The 23247-nt window shown below is 44.4% G+C and overlaps 1 protein-coding gene across 1 annotated transcript; it reads left to right on the forward strand.

The window, feature by feature from the left end:
- Positions 1-8047: 8047 nt before the first annotated feature.
- On the forward strand, positions 8048-22927 carry LOC133421568 (uncharacterized). Its single transcript, XM_061711222.1, has 14 exons — positions 8048-8066; positions 9634-9752; positions 10651-10842; positions 12105-12276; positions 12394-12512; positions 13018-14680; positions 16909-17019; positions 17217-17392; positions 17585-17676; positions 20520-20647; positions 20762-20942; positions 22432-22579; positions 22679-22748; positions 22900-22927. Exons 1-14 carry the CDS (start codon positions 8048-8050, stop codon positions 22908-22910), a joined length of 3201 nt encoding a protein of 1066 aa, XP_061567206.1. The 3' UTR covers positions 22911-22927.
- The last annotated feature ends 320 nt before the right edge of the window (positions 22928-23247 follow it).

Below are 23247 nucleotides of genomic sequence, written 5' to 3' on the forward strand. Positions count from 1 at the left end.
CTGCCATTAGACACAGGAGCGATGCTGTTGCATGCTCGGGGTTTATTAATCCATGCTTCAGAGATGATTAAGCCTGGTTTGTGCTGCAGCGTCAAGTTTTACACCGTAAGTAGCACCGTCCCCCGACAAGCGCCTCTAAATGTTACTACGTGGACAAATGTGATGGATCCGCTTGGTAGCGTTCTTCCTGCTCTCGGTTTTTCCCAATGCAACCTTTTCTTTGTTTGTTTCTAGCCAGGTAGAAAAAGATAGTTCACTGAAATCTCAGGAAAAAGTGACCAAAATGATCAAACATTTAGCAGCTCCAACTTACAAAAGCTTTACATCCTCCATCGTTTTGTCTGAGGGCTCCAGTGGGCTCTAATGAAAGTTGAATGACAGGAAATGTGGGGCGGAGAGAGGAGGAAGACACGCAGCAAATAGTCTCAGGCCAGGATTCAAACCTGCATGATGACAATAGTCTCTAAAAGGTGGTGCGCCTCCTCAACCAAGGGAGCTGAAGTTTGTTTCCCTTTAAAGGCTGAGTTATGGTTCTGCGTCAAAACGACGCCGTGCCTACGGCGTGTGGTACGCGTCAACGCGTACCACACGCCGCCGTCACTGACGTGCACCTCGCAAAAACTGTAACTACGCGTCGAGGCGACGCAGACCAAACGCAGACCGAGAGGGCTGTGATTGGTTCGCTTGGTAGCAATGCATTTCCGGTTTGAAGCAGTCGTGAACTTTCAGCGCTCTTTTCTTCGTGTATGTGTGATTTTTTTGGTTTTGTTATTTTGCACAATAGTTGTCCTTATCTCATTGATTCACTGTGACTGCACCGCGGAGAAATGAAGGAGAAGTCCGAAGGGTTCACGACGGCGTCACGGTGACGGCGTCGTTTTGACGCAGAACCATAATTCAGGCTTTACACCAAAACCAGCTCACTGCAGCCAACAGCGAAACCGGCACGGGAGAACGGGGAGAACGTGCATGCAGCGTCATGTGACGTCACATCCACAGGACAGCGCGGGAAATTCGGCCCCAGCACTGCAGCACATTTTGCAGCACAGAGCCTGTTCAAGGCAAAGGAGAGATACACTAGAGGGCTCATTCTTTTTGGTTTGGAACGCTTCATCTGATATTATTACTAGAAAACTTAAAACTTATACGAATTCTTTTCATAAATCCAGCCTCCATCCTGCCTCATGCTCCTTTAAGACAACAACACAAATGTGTGACCCGACGCTGTTCCTGCCGCTGTCCTGCAGGTATTAGATGTTTCCCTGCTTTAACACCTGATTCAAATTAATGTGTCGTTAACAGACTTGTGCAGACGTTGATGACAAGCTGATGATTCATAAACTATCGTTTTTCTTCTGCCATTACAGCGGAGCTACGCGCCGCCATGTGGTCAGATGTGGTATTGCTACATAAAGTCACTCCAAGCTTCTTCTTTTTTTTTTTAAAAGCAGCACAAATAAGTTTGTTTTTAATATTAAAATCTCAGCTTAACATTCATTTGAATGAACATTTGATCATTTTCAAGAAGCCTCATCTACTTCTCCAGCCCCTTCTGTGGGCTTAAACCACCCAAACGAGCGTGGCACTCCCATCCTGGTTGTCTCTTGAGAGAACGGTATGACGTAAAGCCGGCTGTTATGTCACACGTGGACAGCGTTAAGGCTAGCTCACAGAGCTACAGTCAACATCATGGCCAAGGCCACAAGAGAGTGATGATGGACAACAAAGCAAAGAGAGTAACCAACCAGAAAGTACATTTTTCCTTCGTGCTGCTGTAAGCTGATCAAATGACATCAGATAAACACCACATAGTCATAGTTAAAGTAAAAAAAAACAACAAAAAACCAGCATGAAATGACGCACCAAACAGGAGTGAGATGAGTCACTGCACTGTTTGCTGTTCAACAAGAATAAGAGTAAGTCAAACGTGGCCTTGCTTCAAACATAATATTTAGCAATAATGTTAAGGAGGTCAAAGTTTAGATATCGAGTTACCAAGAAATACCAACACATGACTAACACTTCAGTGGTGTGATTCCAACACATTCCCAACATTCGGCTCTTATATAAGCACTTTATTCCCACGCCTGTAATTTCATGACTATCTAATAAAACATTTCCTGTCAGTGTCACCAGAAGGGTTTCATATACGAGTCAGAACAGTTTTCCAGCTTCAGGTCAGTCTACCTTAAACAAGCTTAAGCTGACAGCATTCATGGATCTTCTTTGGATATTTTCATTTAAGCTCAAGGTCGAGTGTTAACGTACGTCTGCAGAGTTTTTTTTAAAAACAGATTTGCTCTGCATTTCTCCCGAACTGTTAAAACCGCAGCCTTTCACAGACGTACACGTGTTCCTGTTTTGGGTTGATATTTTAATACCCAAGAATGTTGCTAAACTGTTGCCAGTAAACCTCGTCAGCCGGGATGTTCCAGCAGGTGCTTAATATTTGCATAGCGCACCTTTGCCTGTCTCTTGTTGATCCTCTCTTTCCAAAACATGCTGCTGACATTATAAAGCAAAAGAAGAAATATTTATTTCAAGGAAAAAAAAAAAAAGGAAAGAACTCTTGAAATTGAAATTGTATCTGCCAGCGGCCGTAACGAGTTGGAGCACCTCCGGTGCAGAGCGTCCAGGAGCCGCTGCCAACAGGAAAACACGCCCATCCACAGCTAGAGCTGAGCTTTCTGGGAGTTCAAGCCTCAACAGATGTGTTAAACGACATCTTGTGCATGTAGGTTAATAGTAAAGTGGGATGTGTTTGATTTGAGTTTTGCATGTGGGGGTTGTGGAGCTTTATTGTCACAACTAAAACACACAAATAGTGCTTGAGATATTTTTAAAAAGTCCTCGCCAGCTGGGATTAATCTACAAAGTTTCATGATAGAGCACCTCAAGGTCTTTAAATGTAACATCCTCCTACTTGGTGAACATGTTGTTGCCACAGCAACAGTGTTGGATGAAATCTCACAGGCTTCCACACGGATCGTTTCTGAGGTGTTGAGACTTTGCTGACCGAATCTGAGCCGACTGCGCGGTCGACCTGCAGGGGATGATCTGTAGAGGTAATGAGGCCACAGCTTTGTGGTGGCAGAAGGTGACTGTGACTGATTTAAAAATATCCTGTGGAGGGAATAAAGACTGGAAGATGACTGGAAATCTGGGGAAGATGTGAGCACGTGGAGTCATGTGAAATGGATCAGAGCATGACACGGCTGTGGCAACACTGGGGAGAGGAGGCGTGGAGCCTGACCTGGGAGCTGTGGAAGGAGACCAATATGTTTGTCCAGAAATCAACTACTTTTGTCAAAAATCTGGAGAAAAAAAAACTACATTTTCCTGTGTTCAGTTGTGTGGTGTCATTTTGATGACATTTGGTTGAAATTTAGATGAAAATAAAAGTGCTGTTTACACACTTTCTGTTCCTTAAGAATAGAATAAACCTAAGACTAATTTAAAATCATGACAATTACAAATCGAACTGGTGAATACAAGAATATTTCTGCTTAGTCTGGTTGAAAAAATAAGGTGTCATGAAATAGTGTTTAGTGATAAATAGTCACTTTACATGAACTGCGTGGGTGATGATGTTGATGGTCCGTCCTGCTCTTTAAGACGCTCATCTGTCCATACCTGCTTATTCCAGGTAAGGGTCACAGGGATCTGCTGGAGCCTATTCCAGACCAATTCATCCATTCATTTCGGTGGACGGCACTGCAGTCTGATTTTACACCTGTTATACATCCCTATATGATGGATCTGCATTAAAAATAAGCAGTTCAGCTCACATGTATCCCATGTATCACATGTATTCATTAGTAAATGGGATTGTGAGACCATATATTTAGCTCTTTTTTGCTTTTCTGGTATGTGGGCCCTGAGAGGAGCAGCTTCCCGAGCCGATGATGTGAAACACGGAGGATGTGCTGAACAATAAATACGATCCACTGAGGCTTTCAAGGCAACTTCCAGCTGGGCGAATGCTGTGCGTTTCAGTTCTGGAGCCCGAACCCCCGTTTACAATCAGTGCGAAACAAATTCCTCCTATTTAGTCGAGCCAACCCGTTTCCATGGTTACTGCCCAATGGTTTTCAGTCTTGATTTCTCTTCCTCACCCCAGGGCGCTCCTTCTGTGGACCTCTCTCTCTCGTTCTCTCTAATTCTTACTCATATTACTACATTTAACTTCTGTTTCCCCTCACGTGATCTCTTCCCCTGGTTGGGAAAATGTCTGTTCCTCTTGTTTCTTGCCCCCCCCCCCCCCCCCCTGCCTACATGCCTCCAAACACAAAGCCTTCCTCTCTCAATGAAATCCAGACATGCAGACTACCCTCACGCTCCGCGTCTAAAGAAAACAACTCCTGAGCGTAGCTAGGCAACTCCAAATGTGAGTCATCCCGCTGCCGCACCCATCGTCCACTGATCCGCCCCCACACCACTCCTACCAGATTCAGATCCTCTCTGTGGGGTGTAGTTAGGATCATTCAGACGGGGTGGTTACGGTGGCTGGGAGCGCTCACCTGGAGCTTCATCCTCTCCCTCCCACGTCCTCTGACCTGGCGGCTGAAGGGCAGCTGGAGGCCTGCTAACTGTAACAGCCGAGGGAAATGAGGGACTCTGGCCTCAGCTGACAGCATCATGACCACAACGTGATGATAGGACGGTCAGATGGTACAATTTGTGGTCCCTCGTGCCCTGAGTTCCCGTTACACATCCACATGTACAGAACTTTGTCACGTCACAATTTTTGTCACAGCACTACTTTTTTTTTCCCCCCTTTCTGCCTTACTGTAAACAGGTCAGGTGGTTGACACAATAACCTCCCTGGGACAACCCCCCCTCACCCTCACCACCCCTGCAACCATGACCAGGCGGAAATGAACCACTAAATAACCGTAAACGCTGCACTGGCGCCCTCTAGTGGACGGGAAATGTCACATCTGTTCAGGAGATCGCGTTTGGCGTCGTCTCTCTCAATTTAAATGTTAAGCAGAATTGCGAAATTAACACGTGAAACGAAACTTACCCTGTGACTCTTAGGATTAAACACAAGCCCATGTCCTTTCCCATATTAATCATAAGACAACTGTTTCTGTAACATGTCATAAACCCGTTTAAAAAAAACAGAGCAGTGGGCTGCTGTCAACATTCAACAAGCTGAAGGTGGCAAAGATGATTATTTACAGGACTGTCTCAGAAAATTAGAATATTGTGATTTTCTGTAATGCAATTACAAAAACAAAAATGTCATACATTCTGGATTCATTACCAATCAACTGAAATATTGCAAGCCTTTTATTATTTTAATATTGCTGATCATGGCTTACAGCTTAAGAAAACTCAAATATCCTATCTCAAAAAATTATAATATTCTGGGAATCTTAAACTGTAAGCCATAATCAGCAAATATTAAAAGAATAAAAGGCTTGCAATATTTCAGTTGATTTGTAATGAATCCAGAATGTATCACATTTTTGTTTTTTTTAAATTGCATTACAGAAAATAAAGAACTTTATCACAATATTCTAATTTTCTGAGACAGTCCTGTATGCTCTTTGTTTATACCAAGCAACACATTGTCTGTCAGTGGGACCACAATTGTGACTCATTTAGATTAGATCTATTTTATTCTGCTAGTTATTAAAAATACGTCCAACTACAAAGGCAGGATGGATGGTGAAGACACAATTTCTCTCAGGAGGTTTTTGATATATTCTTATCAGATGTTTTGTCAATGATGAAAAGGCAGACAGAGTCATCAGAGATGGTTCTGGGATAGAAATATGACACCAATCCTTACCTTTAGGTGCAGAATATAGAAGTTACAACACCACAGGGGATTACATTAAATAAATAAAAACAAGAGCAAAGTGACAAATGATACACTGCAAAAACTGAAAATCTTAACAAGAATATTTGTCTTATTTCTAGTTAAAATGTCTCATTTTTAGTCAAAAAAAATCTCATTACACTTAAAACAAGACTCATCACTGGAAAAAACAACAATTTTCACCTGTTTCAAGTAGATTTTCACTTAAAATAAGTAGAAAAATCTTCCAGTGGAACAAGATTTTTTTGCTTGTAATAAGAAGATAAATCTTGTCCCACTGGCAGATTTTTCTACTTATATCAAGTGAAAATTTACTTGAAACAGGTGACAATGGTCAAATAACAAGTTATTTTTCTGGTAATGACTCTTGTTTTAAGTGTAATGAGATTTTTTGACTAAAAATGAGACATTTTAACTAGAAATAAGACAAATATTCCTGGTAAGGAATTAACATTAATATGGTCAGGAAGCTTACTGTGATTGACAGGTGTGATGTTCGTCACTCCTCAAGACTTCGAGCGGGATAAAACCTGAATTGGAAAATGAATAATTGTTATCTATCAATAATTCAACGTATATGGTGTTAAATAAGATGATAAACCTAGGTCCTTATATATTCATTTACCTTAAATGGAAGAAATAAACGCATAAGCTAAGCATAAAACAGTCACATTAATACCCTCGCAGAGCACGAGCTCTAACTAATTAAGATCAATTAGTGAGCAGGTGTGTAGGCGGCAAGTCTACAAAAAATAGTGGCGTTCGTCAGTCGCTCCCAGTGTTTTGGCGCACAGAGAAAAACTCTTATTGAAAATGCATTTGAAACTAAAAGCACCCTGCTTCGGGGTCCAGCTCGTGTTCACCCTCACAAGCATGATGTTGTGCAGTACGGGGGGCCGGGGTGATCCCGCTGCTCTCCCCGCACTAACGACGCCTCTCCCCGGCCTCCGCGGCGACGGTGGGGGGGTCCGCGGGAGCGCGCAGCTGCACTCAGGCAACCTCGAAAACGGGACCCAGACGACCAGCAACACCTCCGGAAAGGAGCCAGAACTTAAACCCACAATTGTATCTTCAACCGGTGATAAAAGTTACGGAAACAGATACATGAGGAGACATGCGGCGGGAGAGACGCTGTTCAGTTCTCTTCAGAGTGGAAACTGCAGCAAAGGGGTCATCAAACTAGTTTTCCGCGGCAGGTTTTACATTCCTGGTCATCTTGACCCAAAACTCCCACATCTAGGTTTTCAGTCCGACTCTGCTGGTGCAGGTAAGCTGCCTAAACTCCACCCGGAGGCGCTGACGGCGCACGCAACTGCTTAATCCTGACAGTACCTGAACGCACCATTGTAAACTAGTGAAAACGTAGGAGAATTTAGAGTAAACATCTTTTACAGATGCCTGTATCTCCTTTGAGGCCCAGCAATATGAACGGATTTAACCACCAGTGAACAGAGCTGACAATCATCCAGTGAAAAGTCAGCTTAAATAAAAGTACTTGTGTTTAGTTATTTAGATGCAATTGCATAAAATGTTTTGTATCTGAATAGTGAGGCATCTGTGTGTAACCGCTGGAGGGATGACCTGGGTTAATGTATTTTACATATGAAGGTATAAACGGACACCAGAAAAAGTTAATGGGCCGTGAGATGATTTACTGGACAGGAAAGCAAACAGGACTGTTTTCAGTGTTTAACTTTTCACGGATCTTTGACTCTTGCAGAGATGGTGGATCAGTTGCTCGTGGGCTGAAATGAAATCGTGCAGAACTTCTAGAGGTGGAGCTGTTTTACAAATCATAAACAAAAAAAAAAAAAAGGCTGTATAATATTTTTTGTGCAGGCCGGGCAAAGGTCAGAGGTGACCGGCCTAGCGGCTCCGAGGAGAGCTGGCAGAAGCTGCAGCCTGCGGTGGAGTGTGGCGAAAACTCCATGACTCTCACCGTCCGGAGGAGACGAGCTGTGCAGCTACTGCTGGACCGAGGTGAGGCTGGGCCTTTCACATTGATCCTTCCCATCTTTGCCACGCGTTTTTGACTTTGGAGATGAACCTTTCATTTCAATCTTTGATCCTGTTTTATTGAGATGCTAATGAAGGATGCAAGTAGAAATCTGGAAATGGGCATCGAGACAATGAAAATATGGATGAGACGTAAATAATTTAGTCTTCATGTGTTATTGCACTTTAATGTCGGAGGTCCTATTAAACTCCCTGGACAGGATGGGCCTGTGCATCCGAGGTCATAACTCTTCCAGCAAGCCTCCTCCAAGCTCGTTTCACATTAAAATTGACTTATTAATATTCATAATTGCTCTTCTTTTTAACTGCCTGCTTTACTATTAAGTGGCAATTATAAAAACTGGAGTTAAATCAACCTCGGGTCTATTACTAGATAACCTTTGGTTCTGGAGCAAAAAGATGTGAACCAAAGCGTTTTTGAGTTCAACCAGAATATACAGCTAAACTGATTTAACTTGAGCCCAAAGGACCAGTAGCAATGTCCGAATAAATCGCTCTCTTAACTTTCTCACAACAACTCAAATGTCATTCCACACAAATTGTGTAGCGGCTAGACTCCCTCCTACTTATGAACCAGTTACTGTGTGAGTGTAGATGAAGTGAACAAAGGCTGCTTTGTGCTTTCTGCTTGTCACGAACGTAACTCCGCTCAGATCAACTACCGGATGTTGGATATAAAACTCAGTAAACGCAAAATGAGAAGAGTTCAATAATATTTCAGCATCTGTTTTTTTTATCTTCTTTAGGGAATAAAATATGGATTTGAATTTGCAAGTTACTGCATTATATTTAATTTACATTTCCCAGCCCCCCCCCACTCTTTTGAATTAGGGTTGTAATAAGACACCAAAAAAGGGGCTGTGCAGCATCATAATGTGTATGTTGGTTGCACATCGGCTGTGATAGGTGTCGCTTTACCCCATTGCATTATGGGATATAGTACATGTAAAGGATGTTTTCTTTATTGTCTGTATCTTTTTTTTAGCCCTTTTTATACCAAGGTCTCCTCTGTACCCTCTGGTTCGGTCAGATCTATTGTGTATCATGTCCGTTACTTGAACCGGTGTTTTTCTGGGAAGCTTGCAGAACCTTATCTAGTCACATGAAGCTGTTTTCCTCCGTTTGAAACTTCCTGCCGTTATTAAGCTCTGCCTGCATGAGATGATTTCTCTTCTGTGCTAAAAAGTGTGACTCTGCATCCAGTCTTTGTAGAAACTGTTTTGCATAGCTGCATGTTTGAGCTCTTTCTTTGTTGTCAAAACATTTGCTGGTTTGATAAACTTATCATCCTCATGTTAGTTTCCCAACGCAGTATATGTGGTATGGGTTAGTCGCATAATGAAATGTTTCCATGATGATCGCAACCAGCTGAGTGCTTTTGGCATTCTGCAAATTTTGCAGTTGTTTCCTGGATACAGAAATCTGGCACAAATCTGCATGAATTAAAACATGAGGTGTTACAACTGGTCATTGTGCATCTCATATTTGAAGTATATTGTCCACACCAGCCCAGCTGCAAACATGCGCTTTTGCATGCAAATAGTTTCTGTATTATATCATAATACTGTTGCCTGGAGTATGTTTATTGATCTTTAACGGCTGCTTTAACAGTAGGTGTTCTTTCATCACTAAATATTAATTTGGCATCAAAAAGTCACTTGGTGGTTAAGGCTTTTATTAGCACAGTGTAGGCCGTACTGCATGACCCGCAGCATTGGTTCAAAACAAGATATTGGATACAAGCGATATTCTTTAATTTTTAAAGTTAACATTTGTTTGTGTTCCAGCTAACGAGTCGTCGTTGTCCCTGTTCCAGCTGCCATCACAGTGTGGCTATGAAGTCCAGACCTCGTGGCGAGACCTCAGTCTGATGGCTCAGTACGACGCCTGCCATATCAGTCACGAGGTGTGATTCACACGCAGTCGCATCCAACCTCAGTTTAGTTTAAAGGGGACTTATTATGGCATTTAATCCCTGTGGCAGAGTGGAGTAGCTGCAGCCACTCAGGTGGATGGGAAACAGGTGTGTCCCATCAGCCTGCCAGCCTTGATAAGGACTGGGAGACTGCAGCTGGGGAGGTGGGAGACTGTGAAGCTGCTGCTGAGGAGCTGTGTGTGTTTCTGCACGTGTTGGGTGAAACTGGATTAAATAAAGAAGGGTCTGCACGAAACTCCGTGTCCTCTCCATCCTTCGGTCGGGCCCCGTAGCATCCACCCTGCTACATCTGGCACCCAACGTGGGGCCCGAAGAATGGACGAGAGAGGCACGGAGCGGGCCCTGGACACGCTCGCCCGGGCCATGGCGGGCATGGCGGCCGCCTTCCGGGACCAGGGCGAGCGGCAGCTGGCCGCCATAGAAGCCCTGGTGGCCGCGGGGCGACCCACCGCCCCTGCACCCCGTCTGAGGGCCGCCGCAGCAACGCGGGAGGAGCTGGCGGCGCCGCAGCCGAGAGGCCGGGAGGCAGAAGCTGCGGGCCGCCAAACGACGGCTCCCGAGGCGGCGGGACCCGCGGAGCGACCCATCCCTGCACCCCGTCTGAGGTTCGCCGCGGCAGCGCTGGTGGCGCCGCAGCTGAGAGGCCGTGAGGCAGAAGCTGCGGGCTGCCAGGCGACGGCTCCGGGGATGGAGTCAGCGGCGGAGACGGAGGGGGAGACGGAGGCGGAGTTGGCTGGGGAGGCGGAGGCGCAGCCGCCATCAGCGACGGCGGGGACGGAGGTGGACCACCAGCCAGAGCAGGGCTGCGTTGCGGAGGAGGCGGCGGTCCCGGAGGCGGACCGGCAGCTGGCGCAGTATTACGCCACAGAGGAGGCGGTCCGGGGCGCACCGTGTGGCCCGAGGCCACCACGGGCCCGGCCAGGAGAGCGTCGTCCACGGCGACCGGGCCGACGCCGGGGTCGCCCCCCCCGACCGTTGTGCTGGTGGGGCCAACGCTGGGGGCGACCACCCCGACCGTTCCACTGCTCAGGCCGACGCCGGGGACGACCCCCCTCCGAGCGTTCCTCTCCCGCTCCGAGGGGGCGGGGGGGGGGAGTATGCTCGGCCGGACGGACCCCGGCTCGAGTTTGTCGTTGGGGGTGTGTGGCAGAGTGGAGTAGCTGCAGCCACTCAGGTGGATGGGAAACAGGCGTGTTGGGTGAAACTGGATTAAATAAAGAAGGGTCTGCACGAAACTCCGTGTCCTCTCCATCCTTCGGTCGGGCCCCGTAGCATCCACCCTGCTACAATCCCTATTTCAAACAGGCCTTGAACGTCTTAAAAACAAGCTTTTGATTGTTTTTGCAAAATAAATTAGAAATTCAGCCTCTGAGCCAACGCTTTATCTTCCCATTCTCTAACCACCTTCTCTATGTGGGGGATTCTGAGTGGGCGGGGCTATGATAATGAGGCTCTTTGCTGATTGGCTGCCTGAATGACGCGATACACCGCTACGAAAAAATGGTGGAAGCTCTGGCCGGCGGAGTTACCGTGTCCTAACACCGTGTCATAACTGCATGCGATGCAAGTGAGCATCAGCGACAAAATCAATTCCATTGCTTTATTTTCTATTGGACTGTCCTAACTGGCCGTTTCCTGCTGCTCGCGTTGAAAGCCGGTTGAAAGCGCTGTAGGAAACAGTCACGGATGAGGAACGGCTGATCCAGTTAGTTGAAATGAGAAGTTATCTCTATGATTCCTCATTTCACTAAAAAAACCTCAATAAAGTGGCAGCTGCTGGAGGGAGATGGACAGAGAGTGTCCGATGTCACGCAGTGCGACGTGATAGTCGGATGCTCTCAATGCAGTTACACGGTTTTATAGTTGTGGGCGTGGTTTGTATTTTGGTTACGTAACAAAAATACGCAGAATCTGAACGGCTCGTAGAAGCCACATCACACTGGACGGTTCATCCGGGCGGCTGTACAGACACTGCAGAATTTGGTTGCTTTCCTCCTTCTCTGAGTTGACAGGCTGAGGGGAGACCACTTTATATATGTTAAAGCAAGAAAAAATGTGTTTTTCATAATAGGCCCCCTTTAAGTGTTTTGTTTTTGAGTATCAGAACAGTTTGTCCGCATGCCTTCTGGGCTCTTGATTTTGTAAGTGTGGTCACATGACTCATGCGTTTAAAATGAAAAGATTTGCCACAGTTGCGTGCAGTTCAGACAGGATAGTTGGGGGAGTTTTTCACAGATGGTTGACTCATGTTAAAAGCTTCTGGTTTCTCCATTAAAAAGGCAGGAGTAGTGTTGTGTGCGTGATGTTGAAATGTGTGTGCAGGATGACTGGTATGTGCTGCCTCTGCTGTGGAGGGGGACTCGGGTCAAGGTGACCTGTCCCGTCTCTCAGATGGAGCCGCTGGAGGGCGTGAAATCCTCCCTCTGCTGCTCCCCGTTCGGCATGACTGTCAGAGTACAGGGGGAGTCCGTCACAGAGGAGCCCAGGATAAATGGTACGTTACCATTTAAGAGAAAACACTATTTCTTTACCTTCCATACTTGAAGTCAAATGAGATCAGACCTTTTTTTTTCTTTTTCTTCCTCCTCCTAAAAACTGAATTGCACCCCAGTGGGAGGAGAGTGGACCCCTCTGGTGACGCTGGCTGAGCAGTGTGACTACACTGTGGACAAACACGATGAGCAGATTGTAATCGCTGTCCCGTATATTACTTGTGGCATCTCAGTAAAGGTGACTTTCAATCCTGCTCAAAATTATTAGTGTTTACTAGTTTTAGTATATATGTATGTATGTTTGTATGTTTGTACAGGACTGTCTCAGAAAATTAGAATATTGTGATTTTCTGTAATGCAATTACAAAAACAAAAATGTCATACATTCTGGATTCATTACAAATCAACTGAAATATTGAAAGCCTTTTATTATTTTAATATTGCTGATCATGGCTTAAAGCTTAAGAAAACTCAAATATCCTATCTCAAAAAATTAGAATATTCTGTGAATCTTAATCTTAAACTGTAAGCCATAATCAGCAATATTAAAATAATAAAAGGCTTGCAATATTTCAGTTGATTTGTAATGAATCCAGAATGTATGACATTTGTTTTTTTTTTTATTGCATTACAGAAAATAAAGTACTTTATCACAATTTTCTGAGACAGTCCTGTATATTAGAGATTTTTTTTTTTTTTAAGCATGTAATAACATTTTTTTTTTTCTTTTTTTTTTTTTCCAGGATGGAAAATACATCCTTTCTCTTGAAATAGGAAGGAGGATCTACACGTTGGCCTGCCCCATCTCCGCCGCTGAAGAAGTCCCTATTGTCTATCCCCCACTGGCTGACGGTCCCCCTGATGTGGCCGGGACGTCAACACAACCCGAGACTGGATCCCTGACGCCTTTACCCTGGATTCCCCCGTTCTACCTGGCCCCACCCTACTACCCCCACCCTACGTTTGAGCACAGCTCCGCTCATCCTGTCGAGTGGGACTTGTACAACCCTCCCACACAACCAGCTTCAGATCCTGAGGAAACATTGAGTCTACAAGATCTTCCTTCTGTTGGTCCCCAGCCAACTCAGGACCTTAAACATGAATATTTAAAAGGCCGCATAACTCTTTCATTGACGGATCCAGCGGGGGACTTGAGTCGGGTTTATCCAGATAAAAGACAACATCAAGATGTTCCTGCCTCCATCTTTGAGAAGCACAAGGCCACGACGAAGGGCTTCCCAGTTCAGGTGGAAAGTCCTCACTCTCAGCCTACAAGCCATGATTTTAGTCCGTTTTACCATTACTACCACCACCCTAAGATCCCCCTGCCGGGCCCTGCTAAAGACCTCGATCCAGGGATTTCTGAGTTACTGTGGTCAACCTATAACCACAATGAATTTCCATCAATACCTTCAGATGTCCAGCAGTTTAGAGGTCATAAAGCTGATTCAGAGCAGACTTCTCCTCCTAAAACCACTGCCTATCCTTACACCTTCCTAACCAATCCTAAACTTCATCACACAGTCTCAGCTCTGAACTCCCCGCCCCCCTCAGAGCTTTTGCCATACCTGTACTACTACTATTATTACTATCCTCATATTGCAAGAGGTGAAGCTAAGAGACTGGGACTTCTACACGCCGGCTTGACTGAAAAAGCTAATTTGACCCAGGTTCACGCGCCTCCTCCGTCATCCCACAAACACGGTGTGAATCTCCATATAAATGAACCCAAACCTGTCATTTTGTCAAAGCTGGATGAGATTAAGAGACGTTCTTCATCTGTGACGCCTGCAGGAGCGCCGCCCGTCTTCCAGGTTTACCCTCGGAGGCCAAACCCTGCAGCGCTTCCCCCTCCCACACCCTCTCTCTTCTCTCCAGGAGCCATTTATGACGGGAACCCTTACCAGTACTACTACCACCCTTATTACGGCTACTATATGATGTATTACAAACCTGAACGCGTGCTAGGCACAGACGGCCGTCTGTTACCGACCTCATCAGAAACGCAGAGCCCCGTGCGTCAGGCACCTGCACATGACAAACATCAGTCCACTACTCCGTCCTCAGACTCCATGTCTCTGAAGAGCAGACTGCTGCATCCGTACTACTACCACCACCAGTCTAAAGTGGTCAAAGACGGTCAGCAGCAGCAGCGTCCTCCACCTGGTAAAGGATTTGATAAAACGCCGACCAAATCTGAATCTCAGTCTCCTTCCAACTGGAACTCTGGTGGGATGCAGTGGTTTGGTCGGGTCTCGGGGGCGGGATACCCCAGCGCCCCGCTGGCTCCTCACAGCCCGCTCTCTGGTTTGTACTCCTACTACGCTCCGCAGACACATCTTCACGGGCCGTCCAGCCTACACGCTGGATATGATGCCAAAGAGAAGAGGCATAATGAAATGAGAGGTATCTATGCTTCATTTCTATTTATTTATTTGAATGTCTCCGGTATGGTGACGGTTATGACTTCAGGTCACCACAAGAGGGCGGACCGTCCTGGTAAGCTGAAGTTAAAACAAGCAACACGTGCTTCAGTGTTCATATTCCTCAGCCACGTCCTTTCTGGTTTTTAGACGTTTATCTTCACCAACACACCAGATTCAGAAAAATCTGGGGCCGGATTCACAAAACATTCTTAAGAAAAAAAAAAATCTTAAGTGTAATTTTTTTCTTAAGTTCAGTCTTAAGAAGAAAAAAGAGAAGAAGTCATATTCTCCAAAAAAGTTGGTATTTTCTTAACTTTCTTCTTAAGAAAAAACTTAAGAATAAATGGTATTCTTGAAATAAAAGTTCTCAAATTTGTTCTTGACTTTTTTTCTTAACTTTAAGACAACCTTGACCTGTCTTAAAATTTCTTCTGTGAAAAGGTAAGCCTCTAATATCACCTTTTTCAACACATTTTAGACTAGTAGGTCATAGTTTGAGGATATACTTTGTAATTAGATACACAAAGAGCCTGTTAACTGTCTGTTAGCGTGGTAGTTAATTATTATTAATTTTCCCCAATAGTATTTTTTTTTTTTTTTTTTTTTTTTCGCACATTAATCTCATCCACCATAACCTTGAAAAGTTCCTGCATTTCTTTTTCTCCTTCTCCATGTTTAGTGAGTGACTGACGGTTAAGACGCAAACTACCTGTATAAATGTTTGTTGGCGCGTGCAATGCAATGACATATTTTAAGAAGTTCTTAAAAGGAACCCTGGCTATTAAGACATGTAGTCCCTAATTAGCCACAATTGTTATCTTATACTAAAATATGTTGTTAGAAACACATAAAATAATCTAATTGCTTTAAAAATCTACAATGTTTATCACATATTTTGACCTGCGGGAGGCGCCATGTTTTACCTGCGCAATGCATTCTGGGGGCGATGACGTACACCGGTGGCTCTGGGAAGATAAGCCTCGTTAGTTTAACTGGGACAGGTATCTAAAACATAGATGAGCAGCACTGTCCCGGCCGTGGAGGCTGACGAGGGAGCCCATAAGATGTCTCGGTTCAGGCAAACTGGATCAAAGTTCTGTGATGCACGGGAGATCTGCAAAAATGATCAAAGTCGTGCGCATCTTACCAGTGCATTAGGCTCCTGCGTAGACGGCGTAGGCTCCGGCGTAGCCTACGGCGTAGCCTACGGCGTAGGCTCCTGCGTAGCCGGGGCTTTAGAGCCTGCAGCGCACCGCCATCCGCTCTCCGCTCTCGCCGCCGCAGGGATGGAGACGCCGGTGGGCAATATGCACGTTTGGGTGGGCATAGCCCACCCCTGCCGCCCCCTAAAACCGGCTTCGGTGCTGGGTGATGACAGACCAGAGGCTGAGGGGACTGGCCCGGGACTTTGACGAAACGGGAGGCGCAGACTTCGCTTCAAATAGGCAAGAACATCTTTATTTGATTTAATGACACCAGATCTGGCTGGGGTTTTTATTGTAGCATCGGCTATCTGCTAGTTGAAACGTGTGGTCGGTTAGTCTATCTGATTGCTGTATGTATTTTTTTTTTTTTTTTTTTTTTTTACTTTTTTGTAGGTGTGCCGTCACCTTAATGTTTAGCTGTGTTTTGATCTGTGTTTCTGGTGCGCCGTCACCTGTTTAGGTGTGTTTTCATCTGTTTCTGGGTGTCAGAACAGTGTACGGGGGCCAGCAGGAGCCACCATCTGACGTCACTACCCAGAATGTAAACAACAATGGCGACCTACGAGTTAAATTATATTTTCAAATTTTATAAAAACGAAGACATCAAAAAGGTTTTTTATATCACATTGTTATAATTGATACCAACATTTATCTTTTAAGGCCTACATGTCTTAATAGCCAGGGTTCCTTTTAAGTAGGAAAAATAAGAAATTCGTAAGAAATGACAGTTCCTAAGACGGTTCTTAAGAAAATATTGAGGAATTGCACTTAAGAACTTTCTTATGAACTTCCTAATTTTAGATCTTAAGACATTTCTTAAGATCGTTCCTAAGAACATATTGGTGAATCTGGCCCCTGGTGTGTTGCAGCAGGGAAACGTCCAGAGCAGTGGATCTCCAAAGACCAGGAAGTGTTCCGCATACTGCCTGATCACCATCTTCTGATACGATAAGAGAAAGTTTTCCGTCTAACTTTCATTTCCTTGTTCCCTCTTTGCAAACAGATGAGGTCAAGGCGAATCCACCCACTCCTGGTGCTCTGCCCAGCGGCTTTGGACCCGTGTCAGACGTAGACTGCACTAACCACTTGGGCTGCTGCTCACATGCGGTTCGGGGTGAGGCTCTGCTGACAGGAATCCTGTTTACACGGCACTGAATCACTCGAGTAAACACTGGCGTTGATCTGAAGAGCTTTTGTCCACACTAGAGGCCTTCAGCCAGCAGTTTTAGCTGCTAGTTTTGTGTCTATTAAACGACTGTGGTTGAGATCAAAGCAACGACATTCTGAAGGGAGCTTTGTTTCTCTGGGCAGACGGCACCGCGGGACAGTATTTGGTCTTTGGGCTGCCCGACTCCGTGGTAGAGCCCAAACTGGTCAGTCCGGTTCCTTCATCTGAGAGCAGTAACGTGTCCTGCACGCTGCAGAAGCTGTCCTCGGGTCCTGACGTCTACATCGTGCCCCTGGACGGCTGTGGAGTGAGCAAACGCGTAAGGCACGCTGCATCTGCCGACGCACAAGCGCCCCAGTGAAGTCCGACCCGGGTGTCAGACTGTGTGTGTGTAACGATGATTTGGCATTTGACCTCCCTCCTGCATGATTGCTGCATGATTGATTGCTGCATGATTACAGAGGTGGCACAGGACTGGTGCTTGTGTGAAATGTGTTCTGCTGCATCGTAGGTGTTTGGTCAGACGGTGGTTCATCTCCTGGAGGTTGACGGTCTGCAGTCAGACACACGCCGCGGTTCTGCACATAACAACTCTCCTGTCAGGTACGTTGTCCAAGTACTTTTATATTGAGCATTCTGCAGATCATGAACTGGAATTTGAACTGTTCAGATTATGTGAGTTTCAGCTTCACTGTTTAGGTCCAATTATTACGGAATAATCATTCTCATTTCACCAGCGAGCAGCCCGCACATTTAAAATACTCGACGAGCCCGGTGCAGTCTTTACGAATGAAGGCTGATTTATGGTTCCGCATTACACCAACGCGTAGCCTATAGTGTAGGGTACGCGGCGCACGTACCGTATGGTGCACGTCGCCGCGTACTCTACGCCGTAGGCTACGCTGTCGATTTAACGCGGAACCATAATTCAGGCTTGACAGGTGAAGAGAGACGTTGCAGACGCAGCGTCAGCAAGCCGTCAGATGATGATCCGCTTATCATTATCTGCTGGAATTTTACACATCGTCTCCCAAAGAGTCCGACAGTAGAAATCTAACCTTTCTGTGCAAATGATGTCCACCTGCGCTGAGAAAACAAGTCCAAATTTCTGCCTCGTCAACTTCAAATTTGAAACGTCATGTGGAGTTAAAGCATCTGTCCAGTGGGAGAAAATATCTGCAAGTCCTTGACAATCAAAAAATTTCCCAGAAAGACCAAGAAGACCCAACAGCCCCGAACGACCGCAGTCACTGCTGCTCCTTCAGGGGGTTGATTTCACAGCAACAGGTAGACACACTGATAATGGACTACAATGTTGGAGATTTACAGCCTGAGTAAAGTTGAAAAGCCACTAGGACAATACATGATAGTATACATTAGTGGTCTTCAACCCTGTCCTGCATGTTTTAGATGTGTCCTTGCATCATCAAACCTGATTCTAATTAATGGTTCGTCATCAGTTTGTCATCCAGGTCTGCACAAGTCTGTTAATGACAGTAATTTTTATCAGGGTGCTGAAGCAGGAAATATCTAAAACATGCAGGACAGGGTCCTGAGGACCAGGGCTGAAGATCACTGGTATATAGTGACAAGTTTAGGATAGGGGGGAGTTTCATTTGTACTTCTCACCTAAAAATATTGAAATTAACTGAATTTGAACTAGTTCAAAATGAAAATGGTGAACTGTTCATTTTTAAACTATGTGAACTGAACTTTGAACTAGTTCATGAGAAGTCTGAACTTGCACAACACTGACTATTTCTGCCTTCTTTGTTGTTGTTCTTGTTGGCTGGGGAATAAAAACATTACAAATAACTTTAAGACACTCTCTAATATTTTAGGCTGGATGATGATCTGATCTGCTTCCAGCTGTAGGATGTAGAGTGGACAATAAAAAGTCTAATTTAGTTTGATCAGTTTCAGCTTTGATTCCAGCAAGCGTTCATTTTCTGGGATTATTTTGCTCCACTTGTGTACCATCACAACCTTTACTTTCACCTGGAGCTGCATTCACTTTTCACTGAGGTCTCGTGTTTTGGGAAAATTAGACTCTCACCTAATCAGTAGCATTTGTTTTTCATTCATTCCTGCTGCCCACCTTGAGCAGGACCTTTTGTTTGTTTTAAACTGTAAAAATGATCCTTTCTGGTTAAAGATAAGAGTAAACCACAGCAGAAGTTTAATCAATAGGATCGCGCTTTCTTTCAAAATCAGTTTTTCAGTATCTGTTAAATTCTTTATGATGGGTTTGTTCACACGGAGACGACAGGATAAAAGGGAAGTCTATCATTCTTTCTTTGTACGAGTTTCCTCTTTATTTTCTTTTTTTTTTTATAGAAACGTGAACAGAAAGTGGATCCCTGTTCTGTTGATAATTGGAGATGACCCTTTTTTTTTTTTTTCTTTAAACTTTGAAATTCAGTGTCACTTAAAAGTAATCATATTGTACCACTTGTACACTTGGAAGTTCAGTAGCAACAATGATCTGATGAAACAGACCTGATTTATGTTGGACTGAAACACTCGGTGGATGTTGACAGGATATCAACATGAATGTCAGCTGCAATTTACACATGCCAGTAGTAAGGTTTGATTTGATACCTGAGCTTTGGGTATCGGCCACAGTTTTGTCCTTTTTGGAGTTAGTCTCTGGAGAATTTCTCGTTTCTGAAAAGCAAACGCCAGTTTGCAGCTATAGTTCCTGTCTCTTCCGCTTGTACTTGATAAGTCCTTGTGTCCTTTCACCCTGAGAGCTGGTGGCATTTATTGAATTGAAATCTTTATTTCGAGCATACAAAAAAATTTTTTTTTCACAAAACAAAAAAGAATACAAATAAACAGTCATTTAACAAAATCAAAGGGAAATAAACATTCATGCCCGAAAAGGAGTAGGAAGAAGTAAAAAACTTATTGGGTCCTACCCCTTATTTCTATTTCAATTTTGCTTGAAAGTAAAAATAAGAAAAAAATAAAACAGGAAGCTTTATTTTACTAAATTATACCTGTTATTAGCAGAGCAATTATATATATATATATATATACTGTGTGTGTATATATATATATATATATATATATATATATATATATATATATATATATACACACACACACATCGTATCATAAACAATATAATAATTATTCTATATACCATTTTATATACATTATGCTGAATCCCCATACAATCACTACCTCATGTCTCCTCTTCCCTGAATTTGGCAAAAATCATGTGAGCGGTATTTACCTGTAGTTAAATCAGAAAACACGGGTAACTGCCACAGAGGCAGCAGTGGAGGCTGACGGCAAAGTTAATTAACAAAATCATGACTATACTTCTTTGTAGTGCTGAGTCGGCTAAACCATGGAAGACCTGGGTTTTTTTGTTGAAGTCTGGCGTTCTACTTTATTTGTGCCGCTAAACCGTTGCTGTGATCCGTGTTTGCGTGCAGGTTGCTGGTGGGATGTATTTCCTATCCAGACCCTCCAGGTGAAGTGATGTTCCACCTGATGGATCAGCCTCACCTGATTCCCGCTCAGCCGACTCCAGCTCCGGTCACGGTGCTGAGACTTTCAACAGGTGCTTTTTATTGGTGTCTTGTTCTTCCCAATGGTCTCTGACTGTGGCGTCACGGTTGTTGTCCTAGTTATAAGTGAGTCTACTGATAACTGAGACGAGTTGTTTTCCTTGCAGATGAGTCGTTCTCCAGCTTCCACCCTGAAGCTCACCTGCCTCTCAGTCACGTGCAGGAGAGGCCCGTCTACGCCGAGCTGAGCCTGCTCAACCCGTCTGAGCCCGACTCCGTGCTGCTGGTCCACTCCTGCCTGGCTTACACGCTCACCCCGTATCTCAGCTGGATTCTCTTCTACGATGGGTACGATCAAACCAAGAGACCAAGAGTTGACCTGATTATTCTATCGTTGGTTGTAAGAGCTCCCTGTTCCTGGTTTATAGACGAGCTCCTCGTTTCTAAGGATAGTATCACTTCCCTTTTCTTTCTATTAAAGAACGAAAGCCAAACTAAAATGCAGAAGTGGTAGAGGTTTGACACCTTTTTTAGTGACATTGTTCTGCTTGAACCAGATGGACTGAAACATTGCGGGGCATGTTTACAGAGAATCTAGGAAGAAATGCAACAGCAATACTCTCTGAGAGACCTGTTGCTGTCGATAATTTATCAAGCAAGTCTTCTAATACCTGGAGAATTTTTAAAAGGTCCAGGAGCTCTAACGTTTAATATGATAATTCAAGATGGATGTTTACAGGGAAAAGGGGGGATGTCTGAAAACATTCCCCCCTTAGAAACATGGCAGCATGGATTAGGATGATATAAGTACATCCAAACTGACCACAAGACGTCTGGAGCAATGTGTGTATAAGATAAGATAATCCTTTATTTTCTCCCTCAGTGGGGAAACTCACTTTGTTGGCAGCAGTTCACTTAACACACACATGCCGGGGAGGGGTAAAAAGTAAAAAAAATATATAATTACAAAATATGAACAGTATATACAGTACATTGAAAATAAAAAAGAAACGGTGCAAAAAAAAGCAGGTAGAAGTAGAAGGTGTGTAAGGTAGACAGGCAGATATTGCACATATGGTTATTGCACATGTTATTGTTTCTCTGGATGAGACCAAAATGAACATGTTCCCATCACACGCACACCCAGGTGTTTTACTCCTGCCAGCTGCCGAGCACTCGGAGATGGCGACGACTCTTACAGCTGCAGGACTTTGACTGCTCTGCAGTTATTGGATCAAGTTTTTGTAGAGGCTAATGTGACTCCTGTCTAGTAGCTAAAGCCGACGTAAAATTAGGACAGTGCTGTGCCGGGATATTAAGAATAAGACTTGAAAAATGTCTGTGAACTCAGTGAAGAAAAGGGGGAAAAAAAAAGAAAAAACAGCATTGCCGTATACAAAAAAAAAATGCTACTGAAGGTGATTTGAGCTCAAATACGTGCCCTATTGATGTGGAGTTAGTCTTTTCCTCACACTGCCTTATTTATCATCATCTAAAGACATTAACTGTCAGGAACAGTTATTTCTTTGGTCCGTTTGGTGGGTTACCCACCAAAACCAGATCCCATAAAATCTGAAGCAAGTAACAAGCTTAACTCTTGTGTACATGAATGGAAACAAAGTCAGCAGTGTCCCCCTACATGAATAAAGATCTTGTGATATGGTCCCGACGAGACTGGAAGGCTCCATGATCATTAGAAGTTGTGAAGTGTAGTTTGATGTTGACACAGGCGGCTCGGCCGTCCCGAGGAGTACAGTCATCTGTACTCTCTCGTAATGTTTCTGCTGTAGTACGAAACATGTTGATTCTTGGGGACTAAAATCAGTCTGTTGTTCAGGTGTCCTAAACAGGGCATCTCGGAGCTGCTTCCGTCCCCAGACTCTCCCCACACCCAGAGGATTAAAATCATCAACTTTCCATCTCTTCCCTTGCAAAGTTCAGCCTATCTGTCTAAAGGAGGATCCTCCTTGCTGGAAGACCCAAAGGTACCTCCCCCATAACTAGCAAACACACCAGCACATTCATATGTGGATTAGAAACGGTATCCGTGTTTTGAGATTGTTTTATCTCCCTTTTCCACCCAGGTTTACTTTTTATGCCTGACAGAAATGTGCTCGTCTGCTACAGGCGACTGCAGCATCAGCTGCACCGACGGTAAGATCACACAGGAACGTTTAGGAACGAAACCTTTTAATCTCGCAGAGCACTTGTACCAAACACTGCATGAGTAACATGTTGAGTGATAGTTGGGTCTTCTGGGAATGCATGTGTTGACGTGATTGCTTCATAGTTCTTGCACTTCCAGGGAAGCTCTAAAGACTCCTTCCCACCCCCTCAGAAAACAGGCTTTACTCATCCACCAAGGCATTTCCTGTCACATTTGTGTCTCACTGGGTGTGTAATACTTTTTATAATTAAGGGGGGATGCTGCTTTAGCAAGTCTACAGTGTGACTCTCTAACAAGGAGAAAGACATCCCTTTCACTTTTTAGGGCCCAAGCACTTACAGTGCGAAGGCCCTATTGTATCGTTAGGAATTTTTTTTTTTTCCTCGTTTTTATTTTTCCAACGAAATGAGAGCCTTTTTGCCCCCCTAAACATGCACTAAAAGTCACCAAATTTTGCATGCAACCCAGGCCTGGCAAAAAATGTTA

Source organism: Cololabis saira, chromosome 21 (assembly GCF_033807715.1).
Source record: "Cololabis saira isolate AMF1-May2022 chromosome 21, fColSai1.1, whole genome shotgun sequence".
Classification (NCBI taxonomy): Eukaryota; Metazoa; Chordata; class Actinopteri; order Beloniformes; family Belonidae; genus Cololabis; species Cololabis saira.